The sequence below is a fragment of the Arachis ipaensis genome, chromosome B4, assembly GCF_059453495.1.
Source record: "Arachis ipaensis isolate K30076 ecotype BB chromosome B4, ASM5945349v1, whole genome shotgun sequence".
In the NCBI taxonomy this organism is placed as follows: Eukaryota; Viridiplantae; Streptophyta; class Magnoliopsida; order Fabales; family Fabaceae; genus Arachis; species Arachis ipaensis.
The window spans coordinates 9,910,404-9,931,682 of record NC_142439.1 but is presented as its reverse complement, the minus strand read 5'-3'; the positions used below and the strand labels follow the sequence as shown (position 1 = coordinate 9,931,682).

Below are 21,279 nucleotides of genomic sequence, written 5' to 3'. Positions count from 1 at the left end.
TAAATTTTACAATGAAAAAATAATTACGGTTGACTAATTAAAAGTTAGTTCTTCTTAATTATTCCCTCTTCAAATATAGGCCCTCCTATGTGAATTTTGAAATTGAAAGATAACGGATCAAATTATGTATTCATGCATCTACTTTTTTCAATTACTACTGTGTTCTATTACTTATTAAACATGTCTAAACTTATATTTTTCTTAATCTTTCATAAATCAATGTTATTCATTCACTTTGCTAAAGGCAAATTCATCAAGGAGCAACCAACAATTCCAGACAAGACAATCACACCATAAATTTGTCTTTCATATAATGTCAAGTGATAATTTAATATTTACACAAAATGTGGCCAATAAAAAAACCACTTTAATTTCTCCGAATCAAACTAATTCAAGCGGGCGAACGGCCTCCGCCACAGCTCCTCCACAACTGCAGTACCCCGGCCGCAGCCGCCACAACTAACCTTAACTGCCACAAAAGTATAAAAAAACCAACTTTTTTTTGCTTTTTCTTTCTCCTCCTAATGTCTCAACTAGTAGTATAAGAAAATTTTCAAATGTTCTTTAAAACACTAATATTTCAGTAATTTTAATTGTCGGTTTTAAAATATATATTTTTATAATTGAGATCCACGAATAAAATTACTGAAACCTCAGCGTTCCAAGAACATTTGAGATTCTTTCCATACTATAAACATAGACTATATAATATGTAATTGCAATATCATAAATGAGCAAGAATTATGACCACATTGAATCATCATAGCTGGTCTGGTCCACCACCATGTCCATGCCAAAAATAGGCTTGGCCTGTGAGTCCATAACTTTCGATGGTGGGGACCCACTATTGGTTGGGCTATTGGGGCCCATCCCATTAGAAATGTAATTGGGTTGGCGCATCTTAAGGTGGACCACCTCAGCTTGGGCTATGGCCAATTGGGCTTGTAGCACATCAATTTGTTGTTGAAGAGAAGAAATTGCACCTACACAACCATAAACAGGGTCTCGGACTCTAGCATTGGCCTCATACACCATGCTACTCACTGCATCCCTTCTTTGATGCATTGGAAGGTCCTGCAAAGCATTGTTGAAAAAAATTGAGATTTTAAGTAAATTAATAAACACATAAAATATAAAATCGTAACCAGGTTTAAATGATAAAATTATGTGACTTAGCAGAAAATTTTAAAGATGGATTGGTTCATTCAAAATTATAATACCAAAAGATTTTAAGAATTAAATTAAATACGTTGCAAAGTCAAACAATTTTTTACCACATTGATTTAATGTGAAAATACAAAGTAAGTGATTAATAGAAAAGGGTAAATATGGAAAATGTATAGTTTCTTATGTCTTCCTAGAAGAGATGTTAATGACATGAATTACATATAAGTAGTAATTATATAACAAAAATCCAAAACAAGTTATTGTAAAGTTTTATAATTAGAACCACATTATTGAGACTATTTTCTTGTAGCTACCAAGCTCCAAAGATTCCACTTAATCTCTTATAATTTTTTAAAGAAACCACTAAATTACTATTTTAATTTGATTATCCATACTGAATTACAACGATGGCTAAACTCTTATTTATATACCTAATCCCTAATTAATACCAACTAATCCTAATGGACTTATTAATGGTGAGTCTATAATAATATCACATAATTATTAAAAAGTTAATCTAATTTACTTTGAGGGAAAAATAAAGAAAGAAAAGTAGGGTAGCAAAGAAAAAAAGGACAAGAAGATTGAATAGATTAATCCAACATGGTTTTTGATAAGGAAGTGAGCAATTTTATTCACAAATTGCTGTTTATTTTAATCTAGATTAGATATATTGAAATGATTTGAGAGACAGGTTCACGTGGTGCATCAAGGGGGATGTAAACTCAAATTTCTTTTCTTTAATGATGATAGAAAGTGAAGATCTAAATCTTTTTTAATTTGGTGCACGATGATGTGAATTACAAAATATAAGTTGGTTGATATGTCATATTTGGGGTTCATTATAAATTTACAATTGGTGCTTGATCTTGACTTTGGATACGAAAATCACATGTTCAAGGTCTCATTGGCTAACTAAATGACTATTTATATGGTGATGAAATAAATTGTTATTTTAAGATAATAGGTTAATCTACTTTATAATTTAACGTTACACGTATTACATATCTTGGGTGACACGTATTACTATCATATCATTACATTTGGCAAACCAAAAATTGTGAATACCCTCAAAATTAAAAATGTGAAGTGATAAAGGCAAATACAATGAATAATAGTGACCTTTGTTGAAATATGAGAAAAATACAAACAAATTAAAGAGATGAAGATGTATGATAAACCATCATGAAATCTTCTTTGTCCTTACGAAGTTTTCAACCGTTGCTTAGAAAAAAAGCCACCTCGATTGAGATGAGAATTTTGTAAGATAAATATATTATTATTATTATTATTATTATTATTATTATTATTATTATTTATTTACTTTGTATTTTTTGTTTAATTATTATAAGATTTTTTTAACTTTTAATATGAGTAATATTCTTTTAGACAATAATTAAATTTTTATTATAGTGGCAGGACTAATATTGGTTAATCTTTTGCGTATGTTATTTAAATATGAAATTTCATATTCAATTTTTATTGGTTTCTCTTAATAATACATATTAATAAAAAAAATATTCTAGCTTTACCATTTACCCTTCTTTTCAAAAAAGGCCAATATTTAATTATAAAAATATTCTGGTCAATAATAATAATAATAATAATATGACATGTTATTACTCTTTAGTGAAAGAAGCCAGTAATTTAGTACGTGAACTCGTGAGCCATACCTGATAGATGCTGATAATTTTTTTTATTTTTACTTTACTCTTCTTTAAACTCTTAGTCTTTCAGTCACAATTGGTGATAAATAAGAATACCCAATTCTTTTGTGCTTTCTTATAGAAACACTTTTATTTTATATTAATAAAATAATATTTATCTTTAAAAAAAAAAATAACATGTTATTACTATTCTTGCAAAAGTACTTGCTTATGTATAAGACCCCTCCAAAGTTGTTTATATTTTACCATTAAATATTTAAAGTTGTATGTCGTGTTCAAGAACTAGATGTAGTAAAAAGCACCACGCGTTGTTGATATTATATTGTCCAAAATAATTAGCACTCAATTTCACCTCTTATTTGATGTGTGCCCTGAACAGAGCTTTACTTTCTCTGAGAAAGGGACTTCAAATAAATAATCAATGTTTGTAAGAACTAAGAAGTAACAGCCCCTTGTAACTTTTGAGTGGAGGTGGAAAAGAAAAATCAAGGTTAATGTGTTAATAAATAATATTGGAGAATTTATAGTTCAATCCACAATGTCTGAAAATTAAAGTTCTATTCTTTGTGTATATAATTAAAAAGACTTAGTAGTATCAACATAATTAATCAACATATATATATATAAACACTACAAATCAAGTAGTTTTATGATATGAGATGTTTATTATCCTTAGTACTCAGATGGTTATTCTGAATAATATGAATGATGTTCATTTTTTATCTCATAACCCATTGTACACATTATACAAATATTTCATTGGCTCTCTAACGAGATTCAAATAATAAACACTACTAAATCCTTCGGAAGAGTCATCAATATACTTACTCCAATCCTTTTTTTAATAGTCATAAAATTTGCAAGAGTATAGTTGCCAAAATTATATGACATACTAAAACTTGATATGATCAGTTTATAATCTTTCAGATCATATTTAGGTCTATAGTCATATACCAAAAAAGAAAAGAAAAAAAAAAGAAAGAAATCAGGTTAAACAAGTTCAATCCAGAGGTGAAGAGTTATTAGAACAAGTTTAGAATATATAGCAAAAAGTGAAAACTCAGGTGATAACTAAGATTTGTTAGATGGTAATTTAATTAAATCTGTCAAATTATTTGACGATTCTTAATTATCAACTTCACATGAAGTTAACTATATCCAAGTTTAATTTACACCATAGTAAAATAACAAATACATTCTACCCTATAATAATGTTAACATCTACTTGAAGACATACATAACTGGGAAGAAGATTAAAATAGTGAAGGATTTAGGTAATATATCCACGAAATTTTAGATTCAAATAATCATAACTAAGGGAAATATTAAGGGGTAACATTTTTAGTGTAAAAAGGTGGAAATTGACTAGAATGGATTAAAATATAAAGGAAAAAAAGTTGTTAGTTAATTACCTGAAGCATCTTGTTGACATTGCTGGCACCAAAGACTCTATGAACATTAGCAAACTTGTGGGGTTCATCAGCTGGGAAATAGGGAGCAAATACACAATCTTGTGCACACCTTCTCCTTAGAAGCTTGCATGCTGCACATGGTGATGCTGCACCCTGCTTCCTCCCTCCACCACCACCTTGTTCCTTCATCAATTCTCAATTAAGGGTTCTTGTTTTTGGAGGGAAATTTGAGAAGAATAATAATGGCTATATATATGTGAAGATGCAATAATTAAGGAGTGTTATAAAAGAGATATATGGAACTTGGAAGAAGAAAAACACTACTTAAGAAAGAAAAAAAAAGTGAGAAACATGTGGGGAAGGAAGGAGGGGTGGCCTGCATTATAATAAGAGAAGTAGGAGATCAGCAACTTTTGTATTTTGTAACCATCAATTAGTCATCAATAATGTTTTTAATGGTGTGAGATTACATCTAATGGTGGAAGATTATTCACTTTTCTTTTGATGGTTAAGTGCTGGTCACAAATCACAAAAGTTGCTGGCCTCTAGACTTTCTCTTATAATAATAAATAATAATAATTATGTTAACATAATATAATTTATTATAAGGTAATGCCAAAACAGCATAGAGCCAAAGGGCAAAAGCAAAGAGCACGAATATGGTACAAAATATATTAATATATAGAAATATTTAAGTAAGACTATTCTTTAGAAAAATATATGCTTATAGACAAAAGTTGATATTGTATGAGGATTTTCTTCTTACCCAAATAATGATAGCCGTTGAAGTTAATTGTGTTCGGTAGGTCGGATACCGGATGGGTCGGGTGAGTATCCCGGTCAATAGGGGGAAATCGACTGGACGTACGTCTCCGGATTGGGGGGTAAGCGAGGTCCCGAGCTCTTCAGATGTGAAAGGAGGGTGTCACCTGCAAAGACATTCCGACGCTCAAGTCAGTGGGGTGTGCAGGCGAAAAGGGGGGTGATTGGTATGTGACGTACCTTGGGGGAAGGGTAGGTCTTTCCCCATATATACCGTGTCAGAGGTGGGCCCTGCAGGGACAAGCCCACCTTCTTCAAGGCCTCCCTTGCACAGCTGTGACAAAGCTGTCAGGGACGCGTGTCCGGATCGGAACCTGAGCATCTCCCCCGACCGTTCGAGTCGGGTGCTGCTCGGGTCGGGCCGACCCATAAACTGCTTGGGCCAGGCCGTAACAAATTGTAATTTTCTTCTTACCAAAATAATGATAGCCGTTGAAGTTAATTATAATTTACAATACAGTTAAAAAATTTTATTAAAAATCCACTTTATTTTTTATTATTTGAGCTCCATTTAAGGATCTGTCGTTGGCTAATAAGTTGCTGTATGTACAAGACGGAATTTAAACTTCCAACACTTATTTAAACAGACAAATAAATTAACCATTCGACCAATCAAGTTAATTAAAAACTCACTTTATCTAGTTTTACTATTGTGTCCTCTCCATAGAAAAATCTCTCTAATCTCTATCAACTTTCTTTTATGTAGTGACACTTTAGGGTGTCATTACATTTTATAATTTTTTTTTTGGGGTAGAAGTTAGGAATGTGCTTTACAAATTAAAAACAAATAGAAATATGCTTGTTTGAATTTATTCTTTAAAAAAGAAATCCTAAATTTTTATTTACCGTTAGTTATACCTACCAAGTACCAACATAACAAACTTAAGCACATTGTGATTCACATTGTCAACATTGTTATATCTTAATATCTTAAGTCAACTTGGGGTCTACTATAGTAATTACACTTAGTCAATAACTATATATATACATGCTTTAGGGTTGACAAAATAAATGACTTTGCTTTAGGGACACCAACTATAATAAGATTTGAGTACCCTGATTTAGGGACATGCATCCCCCCAAACCCTTATATATCTAACGGTTTATCTATCTTTTCATATCCTAAAGAAATCGATATGTGAATAGAGTCATAAGGAGACAACATTATTGAAATGGCATATATTCATTATTCACCGATAGACAATAGATTTTGGCAAAAGCTAACTAATGATATTTATTTATTTAAATAAATTTTCTCAAAATCTTTATTTAAAGTTGAGGTTAGTAGTGTGAAATGGGTGAGTGTTTTGTTGTTGAAATAATGAGAGGACAATAATGTAATGCTTTTGTTCAAAGGAGAGGAGGTTAGGATGCTATTTGAAGCAACCTACCATCAATAATGAAGAGTGGCATTGAACGAATGGAATGATTGCAAGGCTTGTGAACTTTAAAGGGACCAAAAGGAATTCTTAGGCAGCTGAGTTAGGTAAAGCAATGATTTCCCAATTCTATTTTGAGAAAGTATAGAGAGACAATGAGTTTAGTGTACAATGTGTACAATAAGAATAAAACTAAAATTAAGATCAATTAATAATTAAATTAATTAATTTTAATAATTTTTAATTTAAATTAAAAAAATAAAAATTTAGAACAACGGCAATTTCGTATAGAGAAAGTATAGGGAGCCAATGACCTAAGCATACAATGTGTACAATGAAGGTTTAAAAAGTATTAGAGATATGGTTATTAGTGTTACATTATCCTATTAAGTTATGCTTTTGTGATGAGTGGTTTCAGGACATGGTATTAGAGTTCCAGATCCGGAAGGTCAAGAGTTTGAATCTTGGTGAACCCAAAATTAGCTTTTTATAACATGAGATGTTTATTATCCCTGATTTAGCCCATTGTACACATTGTACGTTTAGGCCATTGGCTCCCTAGCACTACTCTTTCGTATACTGCACACCTCTCCCTCCGCACTAAAAATCTCATCAAACTGCACACCTCTCCCTCCTTTTGACTGTTTACCGTTGCCGGATGTTGTTTCGCCGGCGTCATTTTCCGTGACTGCTAACTCTCTATCTTTCTTTTCTCTTTTTTCTTTCTTAATTGGCAGAGCACAGTAACTCATAAAACGCAATGGCCAGCGGAAGCGGCGATGCCACTTCTGTTTCTGCATCTTCTTCCTTCTCGAGTTTTAGCACCCGATCTGGCTCCCACATGCGCCGCACTTTCCACTGGTACGACTTCATCGCCCTCGGCGTCGACGGCATGGTTGACACTGACGTCTTTGTCACCACCGGACGCGTTGCTCACCTCTACGCTTGGTCTCGCTGTTGTCCTCTCCTACGCAATTGCAGGCTTCTGCACTCTTCTGCGATTGACAACTCCCGCAACACGGGAATCAAATACAAAAGTGAAAGCCTTTTTTTTAATGCGGATGTTCATTACATTAGGTCGGCGGATGGTTATTTTTATGTCTAATGCGGATGGATTTGAATGTTCAATGCAGTAGATGTGCAGATGGTTGTTTTAATGAGCATTTGGATGATTAATTTATTGAATTTAGTTGAAGCATACAGACTTAACATTTTTAGGGGTGATCAATTTTATATATAATCGGATGGTTATTTTAATTGGGGTGAGTCACGGCGCTGTTGGGACTGCTGAGGTGGGTGATGGCACTGCTAGAGTTGCTAGAGGGGTGGTCAGAGCGTTATTGGGGCTGCTGAAGGGGTCAGACGCTGCTAGGGTTTGGTAGTGGGTAGGAGATGGTTTAAACTTGAAACTGAGGGGTAAAAGTTTTTTGTTACTAGAGTTTAGGGGTGTTTCTTATTTTTTAATCCACCATGGGCCAGTAAATCAATCTATTGTACACATTATCAAGATTTTTCATTGTCTCCTTAGCAAAATTCTTCTACTTTTTCTTAAAGATGTGATATAGATTAATATATATCTCATTAGATACAATACAGATTTAGAATAAATAGATAAAAATACACATGAAAATTTAGAATGGACAAAGATATACAATAAAAATTCGTAATTATTAAAATACACATCAATTTTTTTTTGGACAAAAATGTTATATCATTAATAAGGAGTTTGATATTGACAAATCTTTAATGTATATTTTTGTTCATCAAAAACAATCTCTAAAATGCATTTTGATATTTATAAATCTTAATATGTATTTTTTCCATTCTAAATTCTTTTATGTATGTTTATGTGGATTTACTCTTCTAAAATGAACTATGTAACATAACAATTCTAACTCATTTAGAACTCATATGCAATATCTACCATTAAAATGAGTAACACCTCTTTTTAATTATTTTTAGTAGCCATAAAGCTTATCTTGAGGATTTAATTTTGTATATGCACAATTCTACTACTTTACATTACACGCACTAAAAGAAAAGTGAAGAGTACTAACTTCATTTAAAATATGTTTATGTATTTGTTTGTTTTCACGAATTTTTTTATGTATAAATATTTCTATGTAGAATTTGCTACATTCAGTCAAGAACTTTTTGTATATCAAGAAGTGTCTCAAAAAAGAATAATTTCACATATTTTTTCAATATAAATTATTGTCTACAATTAATTTAATAATAAATAAGATGTGGATCAATTTAGTGTCTTACACTCATTATATAGCATAATATTTTTCTTGTTAAGAAGCCTTGGTGCAGGACAAAGTGATTGGGAGTAATTTATGAGGTCAAGGGAAATGGGATCAAGTTGATGTGGAAATGGAGCACCTCTTCATTATCATGTAAGCATACAAAGTGGCAATTTGATGGTCAAGACTCAAATAAAAGAAGGGCAATGTTCAAGACCGTTTGAGAGAAAAAGCACAGCTTTATTTTTTTCTTTCGGTTGTTTTGATTTGATACATTTCAGAAAAACAAAAGTTGGAAAACAGAAAGAGCAAATACCAAATTCAAAGCAAAGGGGGCCCATTTTGGGAAGATGTCATCAATTTTTTTGTCCCCAAAATATATACTTTGCACCTTTGGTATCTCTTACTTTTGGTAAATTTTTGTTAGAAACGAGGGATTAATCGGTGCAGAGTTTATGTCACATAATTAGCATTGTCTTTCAAATGATAGTAGCATTCAAAGAGAGTAGTTAATAAGTTAGTCAAAGAAATACCAACAAATGTTAAAACTTAAAAGTATAGTGCTAAACGACTTACACTTAGAAGGCATTATTAAGAGAGTTTCTTAGTTTTAACCATGATCAAGGGTAAATTTAGTAATAAAAATTTAATCTATTCAATAGTAATTTTCTTTGTGTTAAAGGAAATCATCCTATTTCTTTATCCTCTTCCTAGCTTCGATTTGTAAAGGGTTAAAATAGAAGCAAAGCATTTTATGTAATATATATTCAACCTTAGATCTAAGCAGTCAATAAAGAAGTTTTTTTTTTTCTTGGTAAAGAAGCTTTGTGACGCTTAACTAAGGATCCTAAACGCATCAATGGAGTATTAACCAACAAAATGAAGACAATTTGTAGTATATATAATCATGACCCTGTCAAATCATAATTTCTCAATGTACTTTATTTTCATGCTCGTTCTTATAGAGGTTGGGCGGCATGAAGGGATAACTATGCTGATGGGGAACATGATTTTGACTTTTGGAAAATCTGATATTGCCCAAGGAAATAGAGAAACGGTTCATTGGAAAATAATAAAAAAGAAAAAGAAAGAAAGAAAGAAAAAGAAAGGAGATCTTACACAGTTCACGGCCATTGATGAGAGAAAAAAAGATGAGAAGGGGAAAAAAGAAAAATAGTGGTAATTGAAATTTTATATATATCAATAGTAAATATTCAAAACATATAACGGTGGAAATTTAACGTAAGTACTTTTCCAATCCAAAAGGTTGTTCTAATCTACTAAATCTAGTATACTTTTATATTAAGAGAAAAGTTTGACAAGAAAAAACTAATTGGTGCTGGTAAGAAGGAACAACAGTAATTGATTAGTAGTCCCTTACTTTCAAAAATAATTCCTAGCTAGACTAGTAAGGGCAGCAGGCCCCTCTTCACTTTCTTATAGTATCTTTTAACTTGTTGAAGCAAAGTGAATTCGATCGTGTTGGAAAGATAACTATCGAAGAAATTTAAGGTTGTGTTTAGTTTGTGCTTTCATTTTCGTATTTTTTTTTTTAGAATTTATTGTTTTACAGTTTTTTTCCTTCACAGATCCTAAAAACAGAAAATATTAAAAATAAAAAACAAAAAATAAAAACGCAAACCAAATGCATATTTAATTTTCACAACCGAAATGATTTGCTTATAGTAGGGGAAAAAAAGCAGAGGAGGGATTCACAATAAATAGGATAACAATCAAGTGCTAAAGGTCTCAGATTTCTTTGCACATAAAAGGTGCAATTGGTGGCCATTTACAAAGTAATGCAGGGTGACTTTTATCTTGATTACATTGTCATGCATGAGGGTCCCTATTATGCCTTTTTGCTAGGCCCTTAACAGAACAAACAAACAAAGCATGGCCAGCAAGTAGGTCAAGTTTTTGTCACCAAGGACTACGGGGAAGGGAAAGGAAGCGTGTTTGTGAGATAACATACTCAATGAACAATCTAGGAATAATGTGCCAAAAAATAAATACACTACATAAAAAGAGCCAGAGCAGACGTAATAAGGTTGACAGCAACACAAAACAGAGCAGTATGCAGCAACTAAAACTAGAAGCATACAACTACTAATTGAAACTCCCTGTCTATCTTCTGCATGTTCCAGTTGAAAATGTTTCCTATAGATCCAGCCATGGCAGCAAACCCCCTATTTACAACGTTGATTCATCACTCTAGACACCGGTGTCATGGGGACTCTAGAAAGTCTCAGGCACAAGTTTGTTTGAACTGATCAAAGCCTCACTGTGAAGATTATCCACTTTCCATAATTACCATGATTTGAATGATGGATAAAACCTACTACCTGGTTTATCATTGTTTGAGGATATGTTAAATCATAGGTGCACCTGCACCTTCATAGTCCTTGGAGATAAAAACAACCTACTTGCTGGCCATGCTTTGTTTCTTGTTCAGTTAAGGGCCCCTAGCAAATGAAAAAGATGATCCAACCTCTAAATCCACATCCCCACTAAGTAGACAATTGTGAATACTACTACCTCAGCAATTGAGAGAATTGTTTTCAAGTAGATAGTCAACAATTCAGTTAAGTGCAAATCCAAATCCTTCTCCAACAACAAAAATGTCAGATAATAAGACACATTTGTACCTATTATTAGACATTTAGAGCGTAGCCAGTAAGCTATATTTGGTGGTTTATATATTGCTTATAGTAGTTGTCACCGTGAAAATACACTTTGCACCCCCAGAAAAGAGAGAAAAGCTTAAGCTAACTTGGCTTTGCTAGATTGACTTTGAAACTGCAATCAACAGAATAATAGTCCTCCAACTCAAGGGCCAGCCTAGAATTCTTAGCCATGACAGGGACTAGGAAATTCTTAATTAACTATCACATGATCATTGAGCAATATATCCTTTTTAGTTCCCAACTACTTTGCACAATAACAAATGCATAACAAATAAATTGCAAAAAAGAAAAAAAAAAATAATTAGGTGATGTAGCGAGGAGGAAGCTCGCCTTTCTTGAGAAAGGAAAGAGAGTACTCTGCGGCATCAATGAGGTCAGCAATATTGTGCAATGAGCGCTCGTCCGAACCTACCCAGAACATTGCACGAACCTCTGCTTTCTTCGCTAATCTAGCTGCAAATGTGAGTGGCAACTTCGGCGAGTTAAGGCTTCGCAATATCTGACGGTATAGTGACAGGACTCGCCCTCTGTTCTTAGCTAAATCCTCAGCTGTAGCCCATATCAGACCACTTCTCATTTTTTTTGCTGTAACAACACAAGACAACCATAATGAGCAATGAAACTAAATCCAAACTATTGAACTTTGTACGATTGAAGCGTAAGTATGTTTCCTTTTTTTTTTACTTTGCTAAATGGTAATTTTAATGCTTCCAAAGTATTCAATGCATTGAAAACTTAGGTTTGCATTATTTTTTCCACTCCTTAACAAGTGCGGCAAGAGTTCTCATTAGCAACCCCCCAACCCAAAAAAAACCTCACACACACTTTTTTTTTTTAACTTATTCCATACCCAAAATATTAAACAGTGGAGCAAATCAGATTCAAATACTTAGGCATAAAAGAAAGTCAAGCACCCTTTAGAAAAACAGCTGTTATATATATAGTCTAACTGCAGTAATTAGTGTTTCATATGATAACCGAATAATCAAGATTATCCATGAGAATACATAAATTCCTGTCAGCAAATCCAAATATTGTGATGTAACAACCAAAATTTTATATGATAAGCGAGGAAATATCATCTTCAACATAATAGAAGACACAAATACAATACATAGGAGCACCAACCAGCAATTCCACACACAAAAATTGCAGCAAACAAAATCGATGAAGACACAACTAGAACTAATTCAAAATGGAGATGAACACAAACCAAACAACAACAACAAAAAATAGTAGCAAATGACATAAATAAAAAGGAGGGGGATGCTCCTCGAGAGCGTGGGATTCACTAACCATGAAAGGAAGGAGATATCCAGAGAGCGCCAGAGAAGAAATCTACAAATTCGTAATATTTCTTTGGGTTTTAAGAGGCTTATCATTTGGAGAATAAAGCGATCGTTTCCCTTATTAAAGTAATACGCTTGTTTTTATTGAGAGTAAATACCAAATTGTACTTAACAAGTTCATAACTAAAAGAAAAATCAAAATGCACATAAATCATAGCGTAAATACTAAATCCACCCCAAATTCATAAAGTTCCACCACCAAATGAAACAAGGTAAAGGATTCGACGGTACCATAATTGTTTGAACTATTAAATGGTCACAGTAATAAAATATCATAGTTATCAGAACCGAACCGGTAATCAAACCAGTTATACGACCAGGTCATTGGTTCAACCGGGGAGTCAATAGTTCACCCAGTTGACCCGGTCATAATTAAATAAAATTATAAAATTATAAAAATAAAAGCAAAGCAAAGCTTCTTGGTAGAATATATGTATTCAAGTTGAGGACTTGAGGTACATTTTGCATAAATGAACGGTGAGCTTTTCTCATACAACATTTTGAGTATATTTGTCATTCTAAAATGAAACATTCAAATGTTTTTAAAGCAACACAACCCATCAAATGTAGGCGAAATTGGTCTTACTATGGATATCAACAAAGGACTTGAAACAATTCATTTAAACATCCTTCTAATTTTAAGTTTGAGAATGCCTATTAGATCCAACTGAGTTGCAGGCTCAAAATGCAATTTTCCCAAGTTGCTTAATTCGAAATTTTACACTATAACAATGTTTAATAATGAAGTGCAAGATGTAATCACAGAACTCCCACAGAATTCAGAGTTTTGTTTATATTCAGGCCTGAAAAAGCTTTCACCTGCAATAGAATCCACCAAGGATTCTGCATAGTATATTTCCTCTATTATCCGGCAAATTCAACGACAAATTCAACTATTCAAGTATTCAACTCTGTTATCCAGCAACAAAAAAATTTGCTCAGGTTCAGCAACAATTCTAAAAAACCAAATACAACAGCAACAACCAACAGATTCAACAACAACTCTAATTAAAATTTGCTCAGGTTTAACAACAATTCTAATTTCACCGAAATTGACACTGAACTAGTGAAAGAACAGGGTCGAAAACTCAAAGGGAGCTCACCTGGTTGACTGGTTCCGAGACGGCGACGAAACAAGAAGACGACCACAACCACCACCCAAAGGAGCAGATGCTGCTTGATTGGTTCCGTCTGCTTCTGCCGCCGACGAAGCGAACGCAGGGGCACGAGACCGCGACGACGACCTTCAGTCTCAGATGAGTGCGAGACCAAGAGAGTGATGAGGTGATGAGGCCGTGAGAGACTGAGAGTGACGACTGACGAGGTGAGGGGAGAGACGAGGCTGGGGGTTGGGGGGTTCCATTTAGATTTGGGTTTCATTCAACGGAGAACCCGGGGGGACCAATGAACCGGGTTAAATGAACCGGATGGGTTGAACCGGTTTCCACAAGGTCCAATGCTTGTCCGGTTTGACGAGTGGCAAGTGGCTCGACCCGATCAAATAACCGAATTTTCGGTCGAACTGATTGAATCGAGTAAGATTTGATAACTATGCAAAATATATTTTTTAAATTTTTTTATAATTACTAAATAGTTCTTATTTAATTTTAATTACAAATTAATTTTTTATATATTATTTAATTATAAAATATATTTTTTATTTTATAAATTATTATTTTATTATTTATCTATCATGTTTATTAATAATTAAAAATAAAAACAACAACGAAATAAATCTTATCGTGACCTTCATACATATTTTGACAATGCGAATCAATGAGTTTTTTATCCCTTCGTTACTTTCGTAAAAGTTAAAAGTCCTAAATCATGTTTGTTGGTAATTCAATCGATTAGAAGTACAACCAATCAAATGAATTTCGTATTGGGTTTTTCCAAAATTTAATCGATTAAAAAAATTGTATTTGTTGGTAATTTAATCGATTGAAAGTACAACCAATCCAATCGAATGAATTTCGCACGACAATATGGATTTTTCCAAAATTCAATATCAATCGATTAAATTTCGTACTATATGCTTTTTTTTCAAAATTCAATCGATTGAAAGTGTACACTACGCTATATATTACACCATTATAATTTGCTCTAATACTTTTGCCTGTTTCCAAATTAAGGAGTTAAAGATTAAAACAAAAATACCAACAAATAAACCAGCTTAAAAAAAAAAGTTTCGTTGGCCTTCTTAGTATATTAATAACACGTTTACGATGAAAAATTTTATCATCAATATAGGTGTCCAAATGATAGATTGTGCGATCGTTAACGGAGATTACCTGTATAATATGGATCTACTACTACTACTACTAGAGCATGAAGCCCTGAAATCAGCAACTAAACCTGAACTAACCTTAACAACCAATAATGTTCAATTTTCTATTTTGATCAATTTGAAGACCAACTCATCCTTAGTTAGAAAAGGGGTCAATTATATAGATCAAAAAATGTAGTTACTTTCTATTATATACAAGTCATACTTACAAAAAATTAAATCTCAAGTCCTTTCTTAGGTTTATGTGTACAGGTCTTATTCCTGCTGGAATACCAGTTAACTTCACCAAATTATGGGAAATAAGTACATCTTGTTCTACTTCAATGTTGAAGAGAATATCACCTAAACCCTTTCGGCTTTCAGCAGAAACGGGCAGACATGGCTTCTTCTCACAAAGAAAAAGGTCCTACCACTATGTACTTTAGAAGACCTGTAAACACAACAGGGGAAATGGAGTAAGTTTTCAACAAAGTGGATATGTTTTAAAACTTTAATATCTGCCACAAACTTGGCTTGATTACAACAATTAACATGAACAGGTTAATCAAGAAAAAGAAACAGAATAATGCGTAAAGTATAATGTTACTTGCCATTACAATTGATCTATTGGACACTGGGCTTATCTGCTTCTGCGCAAAAGCTTCTCCGATCTACATTCACTCAGAAACTACCATCCACAAAATAACTGTCCCTAGCACCTTATCTGTCAAATGTTTTAGATCAATTTTGTTTGTGTAATAACAAAAATATTCTAAAGATGAAACAGAGATAACTATGCAGCATCAGAAGCTTATTATGCTATCAATATATGATCAAAATGGAACAGATGAGAACAAAAGACTGAAAAAGAAGTGAATTTAACTTGCTTTAGGTCTGGACTCTCGGCATTCTCTTCGATATAAATGCAGCTTCCTTTAATCTCCCTCCTGCCTCTAGAGCTGCTATCAGATCATTTAGGCATGTCAGTTCCTGATGTAAACCTTTCTCTGCTAATTCATAGCATAAATTAAATGCTTCTGAAACCTTGTTAATTTTACAAAGGGCCGCAATAACTGAATTACACAAGTCAATATCAATATTTCTATGATGTTCCATACTAAACAACAACATCTTGCATGCTTCTGGTAGCTTTCCTCTTTGGCAAAGGAATTGAACCACTTCTTCTATTTTAACACGGTATCCATTCTTATAGTGCAACTCAATAATCTGAAATGCTTTATCTCGCAGTCCAGAGCCAAAAAGGAGCAGTAAATTCTCAGTTGACAGGTTTATATTTTGTCTAATATTTCTCTCCAGCATCATGACAATAAGGGAGGTAGACTCATGAACACAACCTTTTTCCAAAATTCTTGCCAATATAGAATGCAAGGTAGATGTTTTAGGTTTATATGAGCTCTTTAGCATTTTCTCTAGAGTCTCCTTTGCAAGAAGAGGCTTATCCTTCCGAAGAAAACCATCAATCAAACAATCATATATCTCAAAATCAGGAACAAAATCTCTTCTTAGCATCCATACCAAAATCCCATAACCATTTTCATATGCGCCTTCTTTACAGTGCCCCATAATCACGGTCTTATATGATAGGTGATCTTGTGTTCCCCTTTTCATTAGCTGTCTAAGTACCTTCTCAGCCTTCTTAGATTTCCCATGTTCACACAAATATTGAAAAATAGGACTATATGAGGCAGCAATTGGCTTGGAACCATAATTACTTAACAAGGTTTCATTCTCATATAATTCATCAAACAGCTTCTCTGCTGCATCATAGTCACCTCTCTGACACAAACTCCGAATCAGAACACTGTACGAGGCTGAATCTGCTGGGACTTGAAGGTTTTTCATGTTTTCAAACACCTTAAATGCTTCATCCAGGTTTCCTGAAGAACAATGTGCATGAATTAATATATTGAAGGTATATGTATCTGGTACGAAAGTCCCATCTCCCATCATTTGGCCCAAAATATCCTTTACCTTGTCCAACTTTTGTCCCTCACATAATCCTTTTATCAGAGTATTGTACGTAATTACATTTGGCTTTAGCCCCCTACTAGTCATCTCTTCAAGAAGAAACAATGCTTTATCTACTTGTTGTTTCATACAATACCCTCTAATCAAAGTTGTGTAAGTCACAATATCAGAATTCAAATCTTTGCATTTCTTGTTCATACCATTCACTAAGTTATGCGCTATACTAACCTTCCCTGCTTTACACAAGCCATCAACGAGTGTATTATATGTAACAACATCCGGATCGCAATCAAAGCTCGTCATCTCTTTAAAGAACCAAAACCCTTCTTCAATGTAGGAATTCTTGCAAAACCCTCTGATCAAAATATTGTATGTGTACACATCTGGAGTGACACCGTATGTCCCAAGCATTTCATCGTACACAGCTCTTGCCATATTGGTCCGGCCCCGCCTTAGCAATATAGACAAAACACTGTTGAATGTGACCACAGATGGTGATACACCAATTGATTTCATAGTCTCAAAAAGCTTAATGGATTCTTTGAAGAGGCCGGCTTCACCATAACTTCTAATTAAGCTATTGAAGAACCTATCCTCAAGCTTGACTTCTCCATTGGACTTTTTCTCAATGGAAAACAGAAAATTCCTAGCAACATTGAGATTCCTCTGACGACCAAGGATTTCCAACATCATGAAGTAGGATTGAGCATTGTGCGGGAAACCCATTTCATGTGCCCACTTGAAGAACTGAAAGGCCTTGGAAGGTTCCTTGATATGGCGTAAAGTCTGAAGCACATTGGTTTTGGAAAGAAGGGTAGTGAATGAAGACAGCAACTGATTTGACCAAGGTTTGTAATTGATGAGATTAGCCATGTCTTTGGCTCTTTTACACGAATTCCTTGATCTGGGTTTCTCATTTTGGTGGAGCTCTTGAACCCTAGTATGATTATCTGTCTTCTCAGACCATAACTTCCTGAATTAAATAGATTATGAGAATATGAACAAAAACAGGGACACACAAAAGTAGTTTAAAAAAATTGTCTTGGGAACAGCACCTGAGAACAGCACAGGGATTAGAGCTGAAGTTGGAGATTGGAATGAAACGCTCCTTGGTAAATACTTGTGATAAGAGACTCTGAGGGCCACTGTTTAAATCCTCAGCTGTAGCCCATCTCAGACCACTTCTCATTTTTTTGCTGTAACAACACAAGACAATCATAATGTGCAATGAAACTAAATCCAAACTATTGAACTTTGAACGATTGAAGCATAAGTATGTTTCCTTTTTTTTTTTACTTTGCTAAATGGTAATTTTGATGCTTCCAAAGTATTCAATGCATTGAAAACTTGGTGTTTAGTTGGAGGAAATGTTTTCTGTTTTCATTTTCAATTTTCATTTTCTAAAAATTGTTTTTGCTTTCAAATTTTCAGATTTTAGAAAATATATTTGTTTTGATCATTGTTTTCAAATTTCAAAAAAATAAAAACACTGAAAACATGTTTGGTTTGATTATTTTCAATATATTAAAAATCTTTAAAATAATATTATATGAACAAATTAAATAGTCATGCATAATGTCATGGTCATTAAAACTTCATTCTTCTTAAAATGTCAGAGTCATGTATAAATTCATTCTTCTTAAAATGTCACAGTCATGCATAAATCCATTTCATTCTTCTTAAACTTCATGTAGTTCTTTTGCAAGTATAAATACAATTAACAAATAAACTAGAACTTTGACACAAAAAATACAAGCAATTTTCTAAGCTAATTTACTAATAAAATAACCAAAACACAATTGTAGATTATACTTTCCCTTTAGCCTAGCTACATTCTTCACTGGCTCATACAGTATGCCAATAAAAGCCTTTGTATTTTTATTGGACCATTTTTTGCTATCTTCAGTTTCAGATTTTCCCCCATCTTATGCTAATAAATATCAACTACTATTAAATATGAGATGCAACAAAAGAAAGAGATATCAACAATGTTACATGTAACTATTAGCAAATGGCAATGGAAGTAAAACAAAACCTAGCTTCTTAACAAAAATCAACACAATGCTAAAAAAAATTGGTAGAAACCAAAATCTCCAAAATGGCAATTTGAAAACAGAAACGCATAAAAAAAAAAAGAATGTTTCATTTTTTTTTTTCAGAAAAAAAAAGTTTTACCAAGAGAATAGTGACCAGAGGCAGCACGAAGCAGTTAAAGAAGAGCCGAGAAGATGGAGAGGAGGGAGGCCACATTTAGAAAAAAAAAAAAATACGTGCCTTTTATCTTTGGCGTGATGAGAATCGAAGAAAGGCACTTCATAATTACATATGTGCAACCACTTTCCAGATGAAAATTGTGAAAACAGAGAATCAGCATTTCCTTGTTTTCACCTTATTTTAAAAACATTTTCATAGAAACAATTTTTATTAAAATCAAACAAACATGTTTTCATCTCTAGTTTTCATTTTAAGTGAAAATGAAAATTGAAAACCCTCAAACCAAACACCACCTTAGGTTTACATTTTCAATTAAAATTTTTTGCACTCCTTAACAAGTGCCATAAGGGGGCAAGAGTTCTCATTAGCAAAAAAAAAAAACCACAGACACACCTTTTTTTTTTTTTAACTTATTCCATACCCAAAGAGCGGAGCAAAACAGATTTAAATATAGTTTAGCTCAGTAAGTAGCGTTTCATATGATAACCTAATAATCAAGATTATCCATGGATAATACATAAATTTCTGTCAGCAAATCCAAATATTGTGATGTAACAACCAAAATTTTATATGATAAGTGAGGAAATATCACCTTCAACATGATAGAAGAGACAAATACAATACATAGGAGCACCAACCAGCAATTCCACTGACAAAAATTGCAACAAACAAGATCGATGAAGACACAACTAGAACTAATTCAAAATGGAGATGAACACAAACCAGCCAACAACAAAAGAAACAGCAGCAAATGACATAAATAAAAAGGAAGGGGTTGCGGTGGGATTACCATGAAAGAAAAGAGATATCCAGAAATGAACAGAGAAGAGATAGGTGAAGATCCCAGAGAAGAAATCAACAAATTTGTTGCTGCTTTCGTAATCTTTCTTGGGTTTTAGGAGGCTTATCATTTGGAGAATAAAGCGTTACATTTCCTTATTAAAGCAATAAGCTTGTTTTTATTTAGAGTAAATACCAAATTGTACTTAAGAAGTTCATAACTAAAAGAAAAATTAAAATGCACATGAATCATAGCGTAAATGCTAAGTCCAGCCCAAATTCATAAGGTTCCACCTTCAAATGAAACAATTACACACAACTTGTGAATGTTATTGTTGATCACTGTTAATAACTTTGATGCTTTAACAGTTTAACAAGAACGCATTATAGGATCATTCAACAGAACCGCAATGAAAACTGTGTTACGTCATCAAGTGCAATGAGATTAAAACACTGACCAATGAGTGACGAGTAGAATACCAAACACTTCGTCACGAAAATGAACGCAGCAACAGAAAAGAAGGAAAAACAGAGAAACTTTGAGACACAGACTCATTTAGTAGCAACTAACAAAGAACAACAACCAACAATCAACCATGAACAAAATCATTTACTAATGTTATTATTAATTTTATTTTAGATATTTGTCCATGAATAATATTTATTTGAGTTTAACATATAATTTAAAAATGCAAAATAAATTAAATCATAAAAAAGGTGAAAAAAACCTGGGAAGAAAGCAGCGACGAAGTGAGAGGGGAGAAGCGCTTACCGTCGACGACGTCACTCGGCGGAGACCGGAGAAGCAATTAAGGACGCAGTAACGGCGATTTGGGTACCGACAGAGACGGAGTAGCACTGTGGCGGTAGCAAGTAGCAACGCATGAGAGGTGAGAACGGATCAGCGACACCGGCTGCAACAACGCCGGCAACTGCGACGCTGGTGGAGCTGGCAGACGGAGACCAGAGGGAGGAAGGTAGGCTGGCTGCTGCAGCTTACTGCAGCTTAGGTGGGTGGGTGTGGGTCACCGGATCGATTTGGTTCTTTACCTTTCTTTTTCTTTTTAACTTCGAAACGGCATCGTTTTTATTGATTTTTCTTTTTGAATAAGAGGTAATGACCAAATCAGTACTCGACAGATTCAAACGCTGACATTTTAGTACCTGACTATTGTTATTGACAAAATAGTACCTGAATGTTTTAAAAATTTGCCAAGCGTGTCCTGATGCTTGCAGGACCATAGCTCCGGCGAGTAAGAAGCTTACGTGTTTATCGGTTTTTGCTGACAAGAGAAATTTATTTT

The 21,279-nt window shown here is 33.5% G+C and overlaps 3 protein-coding genes across 7 annotated transcripts; all 3 read right to left on the bottom strand.

Moving 5' to 3' along the window:
* Positions 1-285: 285 nt before the first annotated feature.
* On the bottom strand, positions 286-4,610 carry LOC107638817 (LOB domain-containing protein 4). Of its 2 annotated transcripts, XR_015880829.1 has the most exons (3): positions 4,247-4,610; positions 670-1,074; positions 286-562 (listed from the first exon to the last, which is right to left on the bottom strand). XR_015880829.1 is itself a non-coding variant. In XM_016342217.3 (2 exons), the coding sequence occupies exons 1-2, from the start codon at positions 4,433-4,435 to the stop codon at positions 742-744; spliced, it is 522 nt and encodes a 173-aa protein (XP_016197703.1). In that variant the 5' UTR covers positions 4,436-4,601; the 3' UTR covers positions 286-741. The 2 variants fall into 2 exon arrangements, 1 of the variants encoding a protein (XP_016197703.1); XM_016342217.3 differs by having other exon boundaries at positions 286-1,074; positions 4,247-4,601.
* A 5,801-nt stretch (positions 4,611-10,411) lies between these two features.
* LOC107638819 (uncharacterized) lies at positions 10,412-14,106 on the bottom strand. Its single transcript, XM_016342218.3, has 2 exons — positions 13,830-14,106; positions 10,412-11,962 (listed from the first exon to the last, which is right to left on the bottom strand). The coding sequence occupies exons 1-2, from the start codon at positions 14,104-14,106 to the stop codon at positions 11,679-11,681; spliced, it is 561 nt and encodes a 186-aa protein (XP_016197704.2). The 3' UTR covers positions 10,412-11,678.
* Positions 14,107-15,149: 1,043 nt separating this feature from the next.
* LOC107638815 (pentatricopeptide repeat-containing protein At1g02060, chloroplastic-like) lies at positions 15,150-21,036 on the bottom strand. Of its 4 annotated transcripts, XM_088485854.1 has the most exons (6): positions 19,986-21,010; positions 19,788-19,844; positions 18,037-18,177; positions 15,876-17,954; positions 15,604-15,716; positions 15,150-15,443 (listed from the first exon to the last, which is right to left on the bottom strand). In XM_088485854.1, exons 3-4 carry the CDS (start codon positions 18,168-18,170, stop codon positions 15,881-15,883), a joined length of 2,208 nt encoding a protein of 735 aa, XP_088341980.1. In that variant the 5' UTR covers positions 18,171-18,177; positions 19,788-19,844; positions 19,986-21,010; the 3' UTR covers positions 15,150-15,443; positions 15,604-15,716; positions 15,876-15,880. The 4 variants fall into 4 exon arrangements, with proteins under 4 accessions (XP_088341980.1, XP_088341977.1, XP_088341979.1 ...); XM_088485851.1 differs by lacking the exon at positions 19,788-19,844 and having other exon boundaries at positions 20,748-21,036; XM_088485853.1 differs by lacking the exon at positions 19,788-19,844 and having other exon boundaries at positions 15,880-17,954; positions 20,748-21,010.
* Positions 21,037-21,279: the final 243 nt, after the last annotated feature.

What these genes read in the sequence shown, in the direction of transcription:
- LOC107638817 (XM_016342217.3), bottom strand. Translation starts at nt 4,435, where the DNA reads ATGAAGGAACAAGGTGGTGGTGGAGGGAGGAAGCAGGGTGCAGCATCA. An exon ending in ATGTCAACAAGATGCTTCAG is followed by an intron (nt 1,075 to 4,246) that starts GTAATTAACTAA and finishes AATGCTTTGCAG; the next exon opens with GACCTTCCAATGCATCAAAG.
- LOC107638819 (XM_016342218.3), bottom strand. Translation starts at nt 14,106, where the DNA reads ATGAAACCCAAATCTAAATGGAACCCCCCAACCCCCAGCCTCGTCTCT. An exon ending in TCTCGGAACCAGTCAACCAG is followed by an intron (nt 11,963 to 13,829) that starts GTGAGCTCCCTT and finishes GTGTTGTTACAG; the next exon opens with CAAAAAAAATGAGAAGTGGT.
- LOC107638815 (XM_088485851.1), bottom strand. Translation starts at nt 18,170, where the DNA reads ATGAGAAGTGGTCTGAGATGGGCTACAGCTGAGGATTTAAACAGTGGC. An exon ending in AATCCCTGTGCTGTTCTCAG is followed by an intron (nt 17,955 to 18,036) that starts GTGCTGTTCCCA and finishes TATTTAATTCAG; the next exon opens with GAAGTTATGGTCTGAGAAGA.